Source organism: Seriola lalandi, unplaced genomic scaffold, assembly GCF_002814215.2.
Source record: "Seriola lalandi dorsalis isolate HSWRI2012SDOR001 ecotype SW California unplaced genomic scaffold, Sedor1 jcf7180002053680, whole genome shotgun sequence".
NCBI classification, from domain to species: domain Eukaryota; kingdom Metazoa; phylum Chordata; class Actinopteri; order Carangiformes; family Carangidae; genus Seriola; species Seriola lalandi.
Window position 1 is genome coordinate 1 of NW_019524233.1, and position 14877 is coordinate 14877.

At 41.2% G+C, this 14877-nt stretch overlaps 2 protein-coding genes across 2 annotated transcripts; both read left to right on the forward strand.

Moving 5' to 3' along the window:
- Positions 1-390: 390 nt before the first annotated feature.
- Positions 391-5518, forward strand: LOC111651489 (voltage-gated delayed rectifier potassium channel KCNH8-like). The gene is made up of 7 exons (XM_023401430.2): positions 391-645; positions 743-957; positions 1137-1175; positions 1981-2348; positions 2441-2520; positions 2617-2693; positions 3103-5518. The coding sequence occupies exons 1-7, from the start codon at positions 438-440 to the stop codon at positions 4093-4095; spliced, it is 1980 nt and encodes a 659-aa protein (XP_023257198.2). The 5' UTR covers positions 391-437; the 3' UTR covers positions 4096-5518.
- Positions 5519-8830: 3312 nt separating this feature from the next.
- Positions 8831-14074, forward strand: angptl6 (angiopoietin-like 6). Its single transcript, XM_023401420.2, has 7 exons — positions 8831-9163; positions 9767-10263; positions 10378-10518; positions 10615-10822; positions 11814-12007; positions 12702-12972; positions 13067-14074. The coding sequence occupies exons 2-7, from the start codon at positions 9793-9795 to the stop codon at positions 13249-13251; spliced, it is 1470 nt and encodes a 489-aa protein (XP_023257188.1). The 5' UTR covers positions 8831-9163; positions 9767-9792; the 3' UTR covers positions 13252-14074.
- Positions 14075-14877: the final 803 nt, after the last annotated feature.

Genomic DNA, 14877 nt, shown 5'->3' on the forward strand with positions numbered 1-14877 from the left:
CAGAAACAATGCCAGAACCGATCTAGGAGAAGTTCTCTGTAATTACAAGGGTAGGAGTTGAAATAGAGAGAATACTCATTAACACCCTCGCCATCGCCATCTGTAGATAATTAATTCACTGTTGAAGGTAACAGACACAGGCCCTGGTTTCTGAGAACATGCTGGCTTTAACACCTCATGTCTGTTTTCGCTTAGCAGCTTGACACATCATATGAGCGCATCTACCTTTAAAACCACAATGTGTGCCTTTTTTTTTCCTTTTTTTTTTGTTCTTGTGTTTTACAGTGGTGGAGGAAGTATTCAAGTATTTGTCAGACCAGTTGGACGAAATCGAAAGCATAGCAATAGTCAATAAATGCTTAGATTTTTCCCTTTTTCCCGGTCTTCTGTTTTAGTTGCTGCATGACTTCCCAGATGAACTGCGAGCTGATATTGCCATGCATCTGAACAAAGACATCCTGCAGCTGCCTGTATTTGAGCGAGCCAGCAGAGGGTGTCTGCGCTCCCTCTCCCTGCACATTAAGACCTCCTTCTGTGCACCAGGAGAATACCTTATCCGCCACGGAGATGCCCTACAAGCCAACTATTTCGTCTGTTCCGGTTCCCTGGAGGTTCTGAAAGATGGCATGGTCCTAGCCATCCTGGGTCAGCATGCACCAAGTGTGAAACATTTCCCCTCTTACTCATGTTTGCCTCTTTGCACCTTGTCGTAACCCTTCTGTTTAACTCACAATCCCTACAGGCAAAGGTGACCTTATTGGAGCTGATCTCCCAGAACATGACCAGGTGATCAAGACCAATGCAGATGTGAAGGCACTTACCTACTGTGACTTGCAGTACATCAGTGTGAGGGCTTTGAGGGAGGTCCTCGGGTTGTACCCAGAGTACGGCAGTCGGTTCAGCTCTGACATCCACCACAACCTCACCTACAACTTGAGAGAGGGCAGTGAAGCTGATGTAAGACATTTGCCATCACTTCACAGGCAGTGGAAAACACTGCAGACAGAGGCAGAAATTCAATGTACAAGTGTTTAATTTCTTTGTTCCTGCTCATTAATTGAAACATACCAATACTTTGTCACCAAATATAGAATGTGTGTGTAATCGCTTGTTCATTTTGACTTCAATATCTCTAGGGAGTAACAAGGTTTCCATGGACTCCCAGGTCTTCTCAGGTATGTGTGCCTCACTAAGGTACATGCTACAGTACAGTCTGTGTTCACATCGCAAGGCATTACTCTGCTTCTCTGAAATCTTACAACTTGTCATAGTAAATATGGAAAACAACACATTGACTGTGTTAATTCGTACAGATAGATTAGATACAGATGGATGACCATCTAAGCAAAAGAGAAAGCGAAAGTGACAGAAACAGCATATATTTGCAAATGGGCCACACAGGCAAGAGATAAAACTTTAAGCTACAAACAAGTGCACAAGCTAACGAAGAGAAGCCTAAAAGAACCTATACGTCACAGTCAAAATTAATAAGAGTAAAAGGAGTCAGAGAAGGCTTTGCTACATTAATTATTTCAGGTTTGTGTGCACACTTCAATATGCACAAGCCATGAGAAAATTTACTGCAGGCCCCAGAACAACTGTTTTCAGAAACTGGCTAGGTTGCATGCTCATATAAAGAAAGTTGAAATGACAAGAATAGCCAAAGTTGACTTAGTAATGTATCTGGACTGTAGCTGTTTGTTTTCTATTTTCAGTTTCTGGTCTGTTGCAGACATAAAAAAAAAACCTTTTAGATTCTGCTCATAAATTTTTATTCAGCACACTGTACATACAAATATCTGCTATTTTACACCAGAAATCAATTTGTCTTCTTACACTAAATGTGCTGCCACTCTGAGCTAAACCCTAATGCTACAGTGATATGATGGGTATATTACACACACAAAAATAACCATTAATCATTTCCACAAATCAAAGAAAAAAGAAAACACACTGACTTCCCAACCATCTTCTCCTCAGGGTCATGTTTCTATGGACCATAAACTGCCCTTCATCATTGAGGCAGATGATGCAGAACATGGAGAAGACATGAAACACTCTCAGCAGAGGAGAGTGCCTCTGCTACAGAGAATGGGCAGCCCTGTTCATCAGCCCTGCCTCAGCACCCTGTTAGGGGAGGAGCTCCGCCACATCAACGCACTCCGCCTCTGTCGGTCACCCGTTCAAGGTAGTAGAGGCCACAGCCCCTCTCCTCAGGCATTCACCAGGGAGGAGCTCTCTTTGTCTCCTTTGCCCTGTCTCACCAGTGACCCGGACTTGAACCATCGGCCTGCCAAGCTACTCATGCCGTCTCTGCCTTGTGTTAGTCCACTGAACCTTAGCCCCAGGTAAGCTATTCATCCTGCTTTACCTGAATATGAATCAGTAATCAGTTTGCATCGATTAAAAATGATGTAACACTTATTTTTGTCTCTGCTAGGGTTGTAGATGGAATTGAGGACAATGGTCACACATTTCAATTCAATGTAGAGCAGAGCGAAGCAGAGACTACCGTCACAGGTAAAGTCTATGTAAGATGCACAGTGGACAGCAAGTGAACTGATCTCATATTATATGTCCATACTCAGCATTTCTCTATTCTTCATCCTTTTTCAGAGCAGTTACAGGTGAGCGCTAATCTGCTCTTGGAAACGGAGGAAGTGAGACAAAACATAAGCAAACTGAACAAAGAGGTATGGTCAACATTAGAAAAACATAATGACATGAAAATAGAAAAAAAATTGATTACCTTGATGTATATACATTTTTACACACATGTTTCTGTAATTCTTTCACATTGTCAGTATTTTGCTGCTCCTGAACAGCTGAGCATGTGCATCATGAATATGCCCTGGTTGTTTGACATGTATTTAATGCTAAATTACTTCTTTTTTTTTAATCTACACTGTTAAAATGCCCATTAAGAAGTGAATGTACTCCAATTTTAACAATATCTTTTAAACAACTAGACTTTTATCCCTCAATGTGTATCTCTGTTTCTCTCTGTTTTTTTGTTTTTTTTTGGGGGGGGGGGTTTATATAATTGAGGAGTTCTATAAAAATTATAAAAAATATATTGGGTATATTTCTTTTTCTTTTTAGGTGAACAACTTGAACCAAGATGTATCCAACCTTGCCAAGGAGCTCCATGACATAATGCATTACCTGCAGTCTCATATGGCCATGCTCCATTATAACTCTCCTGTTTCCTCGTATTCCTATGGCATACAGATGGTCCCCAGTCCTAATGTGACTGCTTCCAGTGACTGGCAGTCTCATGTCCCTCTAAATATAGCCACTGGGCTGCACCTCCATCATGATGCGATTAGCCACCCTGCTAGAAATGGGTGGGGCTGCACTGGGATGCCCTCCCAGGGCAGAAGTCCCACGTTGCTGCACTCTTCAAGCCCTATGTCATCCTGTTTACACTTGTGCTGCTCTGACAGAGAAGGGCCCACAGCTCACAGGCTACAGAGCCAGTGTGGCCCCTTCCAAACTACCAGAACATCTTCAAACTCTTCTTACATGACCCACTCTCATGGAGGTCCATCCCTTTTGGGCCTCAGTCCTGCCTTCAGTAGCTTCCCTGTGATTTGCCAGGCCCTACAGGGGATCTACAATGCCTCTATTCCTACAATGAGCAACTCTCACTCCCTATGTTCCCCAGTAAATTCTGGCTACACCCATCCCCCTCTGAGTGTTCAAACCAACTCTGATCCCACACATAATCATACCAGGTCCCAGACACCCATCCATACATCCATCACTCCCACTAGCCAGCCACAGTATCACACTGCCTTCAGTTCTCTCAACCCCTTAGGAGTCCACACATCTATATGCACAGGGCACATCCCAGGCCAACAGAGCTCTATCAATAGTCCCACACAAAATGACCCAGTAGGATCCAGCTCTGTGCACCACACACAGGACTTTGCATTTTCTCTGCTGGACCAGGTAACAGACAGAGAAACTAGAGCTTCACTGTATCAAGAGAGGACAGACAATATTGAATCTCAGGTAACGGGCAGCAGTACTCCAACCATAGAGGTTGAACCCCCTCTCTTGGACATTGAGGGAATACAAAACCCACAATGATGACATGCAGTATCTTGTTGTGTTACTGTCTGAATATGATGACTTTACTGTACCTTTTAGTGTAAAGGATTGTGTCTCTAGCATTGAATTTGTGCATTTTTTTGTATCAGGTACACCACAAGACATTATTACAAGATTGATTTACTGTTGATATTCACCTCAAATCACATAAATTATAGCAGCAACGTGCACATAGACTTGACATTCAAGCTACAAGCTATGGGTATGCAGCGCAACTCAGTTGTGACAGGTGGTTACCTGACTACCCTGTAGATCTTCTCCGCTTACATCTTGATTCAAAATGAGAAACAACTGGACCTGCTCAGCATTTTTATACCTATACCACAGAACACAACTGGATGTTAACTGAAAAAGTAAAATTTGTGTACCTATTTTTTAGGGAACCTTATGAATGATATAAAAAGAACCCCTGTAACATGTAATAGAGTGATTGATTCACACTTATTTCACAGTTTTGTCTATATTTAATAGCCTACAGTAAAATATGTTGTGCAAAGTAAAATATGTGTTTAATAATTCATAATATAAGTCAATAAGACAACCAAGGGTTTACTCAATGTTACATGGTATATATATATATACGCACACACAATTGTGATTATGATTATTGCAGTTCCTAATTGTGACCAGTAGAGGACAGCAAGCACACATGATTCAAATTAGACTCTGGTAAGTCTTCATCTCTAACTAGTGTCCAGGAAGGCACAATATGGTACAGACAATTCATGTACCTCACTTTCAGTGAATATGAACTAAAGGCTCAGATAGTACAGGCTCAAATTAGGGTCAAAAAGATTTTCAGTGTGTAAAGTGATACAGATAATTCCAAAAGAAAATCAACCTTTGTAACCTTTAAAATGCAATATTCAAATTTGTGAATGTGTAGAAGACAGTTCTGACTCTTTGCTCTTGCTCTTCCATCTCGCTCCAGATGACTACACTGATACAGGCTCAAATTTGGGTCAAAATGATTTTCAGTTTGTAAAGTGATAAATAATCCCAAAGTAAGGCATACATCAACATCAAAAGTAAACTATGGAATTATAGAGAGACTCCTTGGTAAAATTACAATAATATATGCTGATTATTGTGAAGATAATTACCTTGTTCATGGGTCTCAAACACTTTAAAACATCTAAAAGCAATCTAATCAAATGGGGGTCTGTGGCCTCTTTGTGTCACTTGGGGTTCTTAAAGTGAAAAAGTTTGAGAACATACAACAAAACTCCACTGCTGGAATCAAACCATGGATGTTGCGGTTATGAGACATGTTAGCCCCCAAAGCACACCGTTAATTTTTATTTCAAATATTTACACCACTTAATTATGTTAGTGTCAGTTGTCACTCTGCTGCTGTTCAGATGTCACGGAAAAGTGAAAAACAAACAAGTTTGTAAATAAAAACCTGAAAACAACATGTAGTCGACTCTTTCTTTCATAAGTTTCTTTTTCATTCACTAAGTGGACTACTAAACTTATGTTTGCTCCATTATGTTAAAACCTGCGTTTACGCAATTATGTTAACATACCACAGTGTGACTCTAGCAATAATAACATGGAGGATTAGCAAAGAGAGTATTTTTTTTCCTTTTTATTTCAAAATGTGCAAAATCGGCTGCGGCCGAAAAGTCTTTTTTTTTGTTTAGGAATGTTCCTAACTGAGTGAAATGACCTGGATGTAATTCAGTGTCAGTGTGATGGCCCCAGGGCCTGGGTGTGTGTTGTGTTGTTGCTGTGTTGTGTTTTGTGTTCTTGGAAGTTTCTGGATGAGTTGAACTGGAGGTCATCAACAAAGTGGAGGAAGCCGGCCATTGTCCTCAACCTAGATTATATAAATCCTCCCCATCCTGGCACCACATCATCTTCTGTTGGAGTTCTGATTTTGCCATTTTTGTTATCTTTGTTAAAACACTAATTTCTGTTGCAAAAAATTCCCTTATTTGCTATGGTCTCAGAGCCGGGCCATAACATGAGCCATGTTAAGAGCTGGTCGAATTCTCTGAATGATAAGACAGGAAGCACTGTGGCTCCTTTCCTTATCTCCTTTACCACAGGAAACACTGGACCTTCCTTTACAAAAGGGAAATAGAAATACTGACCCACAATTCCTTGCCTCAACAACATCTAGAGCGACTTAACAGTTCACCACGGCAGACTTATGTAAATGTAGACGCAACAGAGCACCTGTTTTATGTTTGTGACACAATCCTTATGGAAATACTTGTATGATCGACCGCACCCCAAATCCATAAATATAGATTTCTTCTCTTTCAAATCTGTCCAGTTAGGAGTCATCATGAAGAACAAGCATATTGAATCTCATCATAATAACAAAATACTATAACTTACATATAAATGTTCCACTAATTCCCCTCCCATTGTGGAATGCACTAAAAATGAATTTTCTCTACTTAACAATTGTATAGAAATGTCAAATGCGCCTATGCCAGGAAACTAAACTCGATATAATTATGTCTCAATATAATTTCTGATCCCTTGCTCAGTTGCATTTCTATTTAATTATTATTTTAACAGCTCACCTTTCTCTATTTGTATCTTATTTCAACATGTCAATCCTGTTTGTTTTTGTGGTTAGGATAGGGGAGTTTATCGTTCAAGTGTTATGAATAAAGTTAGTTTGAAAGATAGAAAAAAAAGCTTAGTGGAAGTGCAGTCGGATTCTCTCTGCACCGCGGTCTTCTTTTCGTAAGTCCTTTGCATCTTTCCTTGAGCTCATGACGTTTTCCATCGAGGTCAAGGAAAAGTAGTTAGAAAAGGAGATTATTTTGACTTTTTGACTGCAGCCTAGAAAGCGGTTGCTTGGTGCCACAGGCTGCCAGTGCCCTCACCTTTAACTTCTGCTTTCAGTATGGTGGTCTGCTGGAGGCATACAAACTCAACCACATACATATATACACACTCAAGCGCAAACATAAATACATTCTGACACACTCATATACCCTCATACTCAAACGAGTTAGTCTTGCATGTATCTATACTATATATAATATAGGCTATATGTATGCATGTATGTACGTGCATGTATGTATAGGAACTGAATGTATATATATGTATACAGTTGTGCTCATAAGTTTAACAACAGAAACTACCCAAATGACCCTGATCAAAAGTTTACATACCCTGGAGATTTTGGCCTGATAACATGCACACAAGTTGACACAAACGGGTTTGAATGGCTACTTAAGGTAACCATCCTCATCTGTGATCTGTTTGCTTGTAATCAGTGTGTGTGTATAAAAGGTCAGTGAGTTTCTGGGCTCCTGACAGACCCTTTCGTCCAGTGCTGCACTGACGTTTCTGGATTCTGAGTCATGGGGAAAGCAAAAGACTTGTCAAAGGATCTGCAGGAAAAGGTAGTTGAACTGGAAAAGGATATAAAAAGATATCCAAGGACTTCAGAATGCCAATCAGCAGTGTTCAAACTCTAATTAAGTGGAAAATGGGATTCTGTTGAAACCACAAAAGTCAAGCTGTCATTGATGATAAAGGGGGCAATACACGGTATTAAGAACTGGGGTATGTAAACTTTTGATCAGGGTCATTTGGGTAGTTTCTGTTGTCATTATGATTTAAAAAGAGCAAACACAGTTGTTTGATAATAAATGGCTTCAACCAACCACTAACCATGAGTGAAAGAAAAGTTTTTGTGTTATCATTCATATTCTCTGAAAAATGGCCAAGAAATCAGAAATTCTGCCAGGGTATGTAAACTTATGAGCACAACTGTATGCATGACGGTATATATACATGTGCAAGTGAGGTATTCAATATTGGATACAACTCAGTCAACTTCTGTGAAACCACAAAAAAGGAGTGGTCTGTGAAAAGTCACACTTCCACCTCATCACGGACGGGCCTTCGACTGGTGTTTACCTCCGTCAGTAGCAGATAGGATAACCACTGCAGTACCACAGATAGCCTACTCAGGCACAATGGTATTTGGGTGTGACCATCACCACTCACAGCAGTTCATGCACATTTCTTGTAAGAGCCAGATCGCAATAGTGTCACACGCAGCAGAAAAGCCATTGCAGCACATTCTGCGGGGTGAAAGGAAAGTACTCTGTGTTTGATAATGCATGAAAAGTAAAACTAACGCCTAGCGTCATACTGACGTTATACTGAAGCTTCTGCTTTTGAATTTGCTGCAGACATATGAATTTGAACTACAGTTTTGATTCACGTCCTTCATGTATTTTACTTCTACTTCACCACATTTGAGAGGCAAATATATTTCCTACTCCTTTACAAATTTTACAAATAAAAACAGATTTTTACATGTGAAAAATATCAACTTACAAAATATGATGGCTCATTATGGAATAAAGTAGCACACAGTATATAAAATCAGCTTCTCCTCAGTCGCATTATTGTATCAATATTAATATTGCAATATCATATAATACAAAATTCTGAAAGTGACAGTCCTGCCCAGTGAGTACTTCTGCTTTTGATACTTTTTGGTGATAATGCTTTTATTTCCGTTAGAATTTTGAATAGAGTAATTGCAACACAGAATGTATGAATTATGAATACTACTACTTCAACCACTGCTTTAGTCAGATAAAGCTCTGTAAATGTGATAAAAGGCTGTGGCAGGAGAGCAGGTTGATGGCAGAGGGAGTAGACATCCTGGGACTCCTGCAATGAGCACCCAGATAAACAAGTACTGGGAGGCGTGCCATTTGGGTGGTTTGTAATTAGTGTGTCCTTCTTTAGAGATCCTGGGACAGAATTCCAGGAGAAGAGTAGGTTGTCTAGCTATTGACTAAACTTTGATGTTACTCAGTTTTTTCCTTTTTTTTTCTTAAAATTAATTTGTGACCCCAATTTCTCTGCCTGCAGCTTCGCTTAAACATTTACAGAACACCACAGACGACTTTTTATTTTTATGTAACTGTGAATGATCTATGAACATGTGATTTTTAAAATGCGTTAGCATTGACTTTACATCTGTGGGTCCTGGAGGCTGCCGCTACACTTTGGAACAGAGCAAAGACGTTCAAAACACCTTCCAGCTGCCACAGTAAGTAGTGAATGGTCTTTTTCAAAAATCTCTACTTTTAGGTAGAGTTAAATGTACTTGCACTGGTTATGGCATCCAAGTTAAATCATTATAATACATTTTGTTAATTATTCCTTTTCCTGCAAATAGTAACAGAGCAATTCTGGTTTGTTAAAAAAAATTTCTACTGTTGGTCTGGTTTTTCAGTGAGAAAGTTATACAGGAGATTTTTGTGTAAAATGTCAATATTGACTTATTTAGGTTAATACATTTATGGTGTTGACCATGGTTGTTGTGGTAGGATGTGGCGCTGGCCCGTCTGTTGACTGTGAGATAGAGATGTGTTGATTCTGGCTGGTTTGTGTTGACTGTTGTCCCATCAGTGTTGACCTGCTAATAAATTCCAGCCAGGGGGGACTGTGTGTACTTTCAATTTGCAAGGAAACATCTGGCAAACAGTCAAAACCCACAACACACTTTTCCTTGAATACAAAGTGTATGTCTTTGTGTCAACATGTCAGAAATGCTTCTGAATTATTACTTTTAAGTCCAGGATTATCAGGTGATATATACATGTTTTTGTTGCTGTGGTAATTCTAATTATGTCCTCTCCTCCACTACCAGCGTGTCCTCAGAAGTAGAACAAATTCATGGAGAAGAGACTGACAATAGGTCTGACTCTGTTCCTAACACTCTGCCTGGACATACCAGAGGTTGGAGGGCGGAAGGATGGAGCCAATGGAGAAAACACTCAGAAACGTTCATCACGATCTTCAGATACAAAAGGAGGTCGTTGCTCCTACACCTTCATTGTTCCACAGCAAAAACTGACAGGGGCGCTGTGTTTGAACACGCAGTCTGCTAGTACCAACCACTCTGAGGTGGCAGTGCTGCGGGCGGAGCTCAGACGACAGCAGGAACAGCTGGAGAAGCTCCAGGGCCAGATGGATCAGGAGGGGGCCCTTGCCTTGGAGGTAAGAGCACTGCGCAAAGAGAGTAATAGTATGAATTCTCGCTTTGCCCAGCTCTATGCCCAGCTGCTACACGAAGTCATACAAAAAAAAGACCAGGCTTTGGAGCAGCGAAGAGTGGAGAACCTTATGCTGAATGCTACGACACAGGTGAGCAGAGAACAGTCCTTGTTGATGTTTGATTCATGTCACCGCAAAGCTACATCTTATCCTAATCATCATCAAATTCATCCCATGTCTGCTATGGGTGGTGGGACATCTCAGGCACTGCAGGTGTCCAGTAATTACAGGGAGCTGGAGAAGAAATATGGAGCCCTTACCTCCATGATGAGCTCCCAGAATCAGTTTATTGCTCGTCTGGAGAAGCAGTGCCAGTGCAGGGACTCCACCCACCAGTCCTCTGTGGTAGGGAACAAACTGCGGTCTGCATGTTGCAAGTTTATGCTGGATTTGTACAAAGGAACTGAGAATAGTGTGTTATTTTTGTGTTGGTCTGGACAGGTGATGACTGAACCAGCAAAAAGCCACTCTAATGTGCATCCTAATTACAGCTCTGAAGCCAACGAAATGACCAATGACGTTCAAAGGGACCAAAGTGTTCCTCCACAACAGCAGGAAAAAACAGGGGGAGTTCATTCCCTCCCCACCACCACAGCTAACACTCCTACAGAGCCTCCTTTCATTAGTTACCCTGTCACAAAGACTCCAGGTACATCTATGTCAAACATGTCTTTTAGCAGAAGTGCTTGATTAGACTCAAACCTGTGTGTATGAGTGTGCCAATCTTCTGTCAGGGCTATTTAATTGCTTAGATAAGCAGCAGAAGCTGAGGGAGTCAGTGACCTGATGTGGGAGCTCTATCTCTCTGGGAATGCCTAAACAATGTCAAAAACAGCTAACAGCTCTTATCAGAACAGAGAGGGCTTTATAATGAAGACACATTTGTAAGCACAGACATATGAACTACAACATTTGTTGAAGCTTTAAATGTCACTGCGGCTGTAAACCTGCACAACTGGAATGTCTCAAGTGACAAAATAGATAATTTGAGCAGTCCTTCCAACAAGTCAGCAGAACCAGAGTGTGTGACTCAACATTTCCCAAAACATCTGATGAAAGACTGCATTGCGTGGTATTCTCAGAGTTGCCACATCTTGTTGATGTGAGCGGGGACAACCAGGCATTATCACTTGAGATTTTCCTCTATGTATACATTTTCTATGTGCACATTCCTGTGGTCAGCTTATCACCGTGACATGAGACACTGAACATGTGTTGGGAAAAAATGCTCCAGCTCTAAACAGATAAGCCGCAGTGATGATGAGATCTTCCTGACGCTAAAACAAACAGAATTCCAAAACCCTGTGGCACTTTTTTTGTGTGTCCAATTATCACCACTAGGATAAAGTCTGTGCAGAAGCATATGTTTCACACAAAATAAATTCTCAAATGCTGGTAACTTAATTTCAAATGTTTACAAGGAAAGAAATATGACAGTTTGCAAAGATCCAGTCTGTCTCAATTTGACTAGGTCAGAACTACAACAGACATTAGCAGCAATGGCTGTTCAGTACCACATGATGCATAATAATATGACTTGATAGTAAAACTTTTAAATTGTTATATATAATATTACATTTGTGCATATTGATTTTCTTATTATGTCTGTCTTACCCTCACTTGATTGCATATTTTCTCAGGGCCATGGCGGGACTGCCAGCATGTGCTGGAATCAGGTGAGACCACCAGCGGGATCTACCTGCTCCGCCCGCAGAGTGCTAACCGCCTAATGCAGGCTTGGTGTGATCAGAGTCAGGCTCAAGGAGGGTGGACGGTCATCCAGCGAAGACAGGATGGGTCGGTCAACTTCTTCAGGACTTGGGAGCAATATAAGGTGATTTCATGTACCTTTAAATCTGCAGAACACACTAGTGTTCATTAATCTTTTTATGGTAGAAACAAGACTAAGAGTCTGTAACTGGGCTTCAGCATCTTAGTTTAGTGTGTTAGCATGCTAACATTTGCTAATTTGCACTAAACCCAATGTATTGCTGAGGCTGATGGGAATGTCATAAGTTTTGCACATATTGAAAAGTTGACGGATCACCAAGGTGATTACAGTTCATCCTGATAGTGCCATGAATGTTTTTACCAAATTTCCTGGCAATCCATCCAATAATTGTTGAGATATTTCATGTCAACCGAGAGGAAGAATCAGAAAATCACTTAACATTCATCCGCTGGGTACCATGAATGTTTGTGCCAATCCATCCAATTGATGTTGATCACTTAAGTAAAGTAACAACAACAACTTAAGTAACAACTTTGACCTGCTGGTTGTGCCAGAGGAAAACACAGGGAATCACCAACATTAGGATAAATCCTACAGGGACCATGAATGTCAGTACAAAATTTCATGGCAGTCCATCCAGTAGATGTTGAGATATTTCAATCTGGGACAAAGTGCTGCACCGATATTACCAAGCTTATAGCCAAACCATTAATATAAAATAGAGACATTGATGCAAATGAGCAACACCAAATAAATAATTTTCCTCAGATTAAACTTGTGTGTTGGTGTCTTACAGCAAGGCTTTGGGAACCTAGATGGGGAGTATTGGCTTGGCTTGGAACATCTCTACTGGCTGACTAAACAGGCCCAATATAAGCTACGGGTTGCTCTGGAGGACTGGCAGGGCAGGCAGGTGTTTGCTGAGTATGATAGCTTCCACCTGGAACCGGAGACTGACTGGTATCGACTGCGGTTAGGACAATACCTAGGCAATGCAGGGGACTCCCTCTCATGGCACAACAACAAGGCCTTCACCACTCTGGATCGAGACAAGGATAGCTATACAGGTTTGCTCTCTCCCCACTCCTGTGTGTCAGCTCTCTGTTGGAGTGATGACTCTTTCTGTTTGTAACTTTTACTGTTCTTCTGTTGTGTTATCAGGTAATTGTGCTCATTACCAGAAAGGAGGCTGGTGGTACCACATGTGTGCCCACTCCAATCTGAATGGTGTGTGGTATCGGGGGGGACACTATCGCAGCCGCTACCAGGACGGGGTCTACTGGGCAGAGTTCCACGGAGGGTCCTACTCCCTCAAACGAGTTTCAATGATGATCAAACCTAGATAACATTTGGGTTGAGGACATGTGAGAAAGAAACATGATGTGAATGATATTAGGATATTAAACAATGTGAAAGTGTCTGTTTAAGAAAATGTGTCTCCACATATGTAACTGAGTTTTTATAGCATGTGATTGCACATGCTATAAATAAACAAACATAGTTATGCACTGCAACTCAAGAGAACACATACAAATACACAAACGCGCTGCAAATTCAGAGATTATCTTCATCAGTTTGACAACACATGCCCTGCAAATTCAGTCAACACAACGATAGTGATTCAAGGGGACACTAAAAAATGATGAACCTGGCTGGGACTTGTTGTTCAAAGCCCATTTGTGACTTTTGAAGTTTAAACCCTTAAATAACAAGTGCATCTTAGCCATGTTCGTCTCTTTTTTTCTTTTTGATTTATTCTTTGCCCTAATTCCAGTGGGGGGGGGGGTAAGACGCAGAGCACCACGGGTTGGACTCGAACCCGGGGTGCTGCGGTTAGGATTACGCCTTCATGGGTACCTCTTAAATTGCAGTGCATGAGGGATGTGCAGGTGGGGAGTTGCCGCGTGTGTGTGTATGTACACGGTATAAACATATATGTGATTTGTGTAAATGTTAATGAGAAGAGTAATAAGTGGGTCGCTGTACTTTTTAGGTGCTGAAATGTCGAAATAATGGCATATGACACTCTCTAAGATAGCTAGTTAGCATCTGTGCTAAAAATAACCTGCGAGAGAGAGAGAGAGAGACACCTGCAGCGAGCCAGCTGTATGACTGGCCAGTGCATGTCCTTTTCCTGTTCAGACAATAAACGGCAGCATACAAATATAAGCAAGCCTCCTGCCCCTCATTCTCCACACACAACGCAGAATCCAGGGATTGCCCTGAGCCCGCCGTTACACTGAAATGCAGACTCACTGTAAACACATGTTTATTACAGGTAATTCAGTGACGTGTATAGACTGGGAATCACTGGATGATGGCTAACAGGAATGAAATTCACAGTCTGTTGTTGGCCTGTTACAATTTCGTGCCAAATTTTGATAATTTCCAATTTGCAACCTGCTTTTCAGCAAAATTCTGGCAAATTAGTTCCTGTGTGAAAAGTGAGAGACAAAGGCAACAAATGGGAGGATGTCAACGGTTTCTGCATAAGCTGTGGTTGTGGCGTTTCCGTTTTGGCAGCTTCCTGTAAATTAAGGCGTTGAGCTTCCCCTTTACATTCCACGCCACACTTGTCTGCTGTAAGCCTCTGCAGTTGTAGGTAGTAAGTCATCATCATCATCTTCATTTTCATCAGGGCAAGCTCTGATCCAGGACCTGGAGCTGGGCATCCTCTGGACCATACTGAAACACACTTCCCCTCCACCATCCACATCCTTCCTCCCGTATGCTGATCTAGCATGATGCCTCTCAGCATGTTGGGCCTCCTCATGCTCATGCCCTTACTGTGTGGTGAGTGATAATGATGCGCTACAATATCTGTATGTGTGTCTTGAATTTTATATGTAACTTTAGGGAGAGATTAAAACATATTGAAGAGATTAATCATGTTCAATTACTGGGGTAATTTCTTGCTTGCTAAAGTTTCAGTAGCTCCATGTGTTAACAGTGATGGCGACAACTAAAAATGA

Coding starts and splice junctions, on each gene's coding strand:
- LOC111651489 (XM_023401430.2), top strand. CDS start 438: ATGCATCTGAACAAAGACATCCTGCAGCTGCCTGTATTTGAGCGAGCC. Junction 2,521..2,616: donor AGCAGAGACTACCGTCACAG/GTAAAGTCTATG, acceptor ATCCTTTTTCAG/AGCAGTTACAGGTGAGCGCT. Junction 2,694..3,102: donor TAAGCAAACTGAACAAAGAG/GTATGGTCAACA, acceptor TTTTCTTTTTAG/GTGAACAACTTGAACCAAGA.
- angptl6 (XM_023401420.2), top strand. CDS start 9,793: ATGGAGAAGAGACTGACAATAGGTCTGACTCTGTTCCTAACACTCTGC. Junction 10,823..11,813: donor CCCTGTCACAAAGACTCCAG/GTACATCTATGT, acceptor ATATTTTCTCAG/GGCCATGGCGGGACTGCCAG. Junction 12,973..13,066: donor AGACAAGGATAGCTATACAG/GTTTGCTCTCTC, acceptor TTGTGTTATCAG/GTAATTGTGCTCATTACCAG.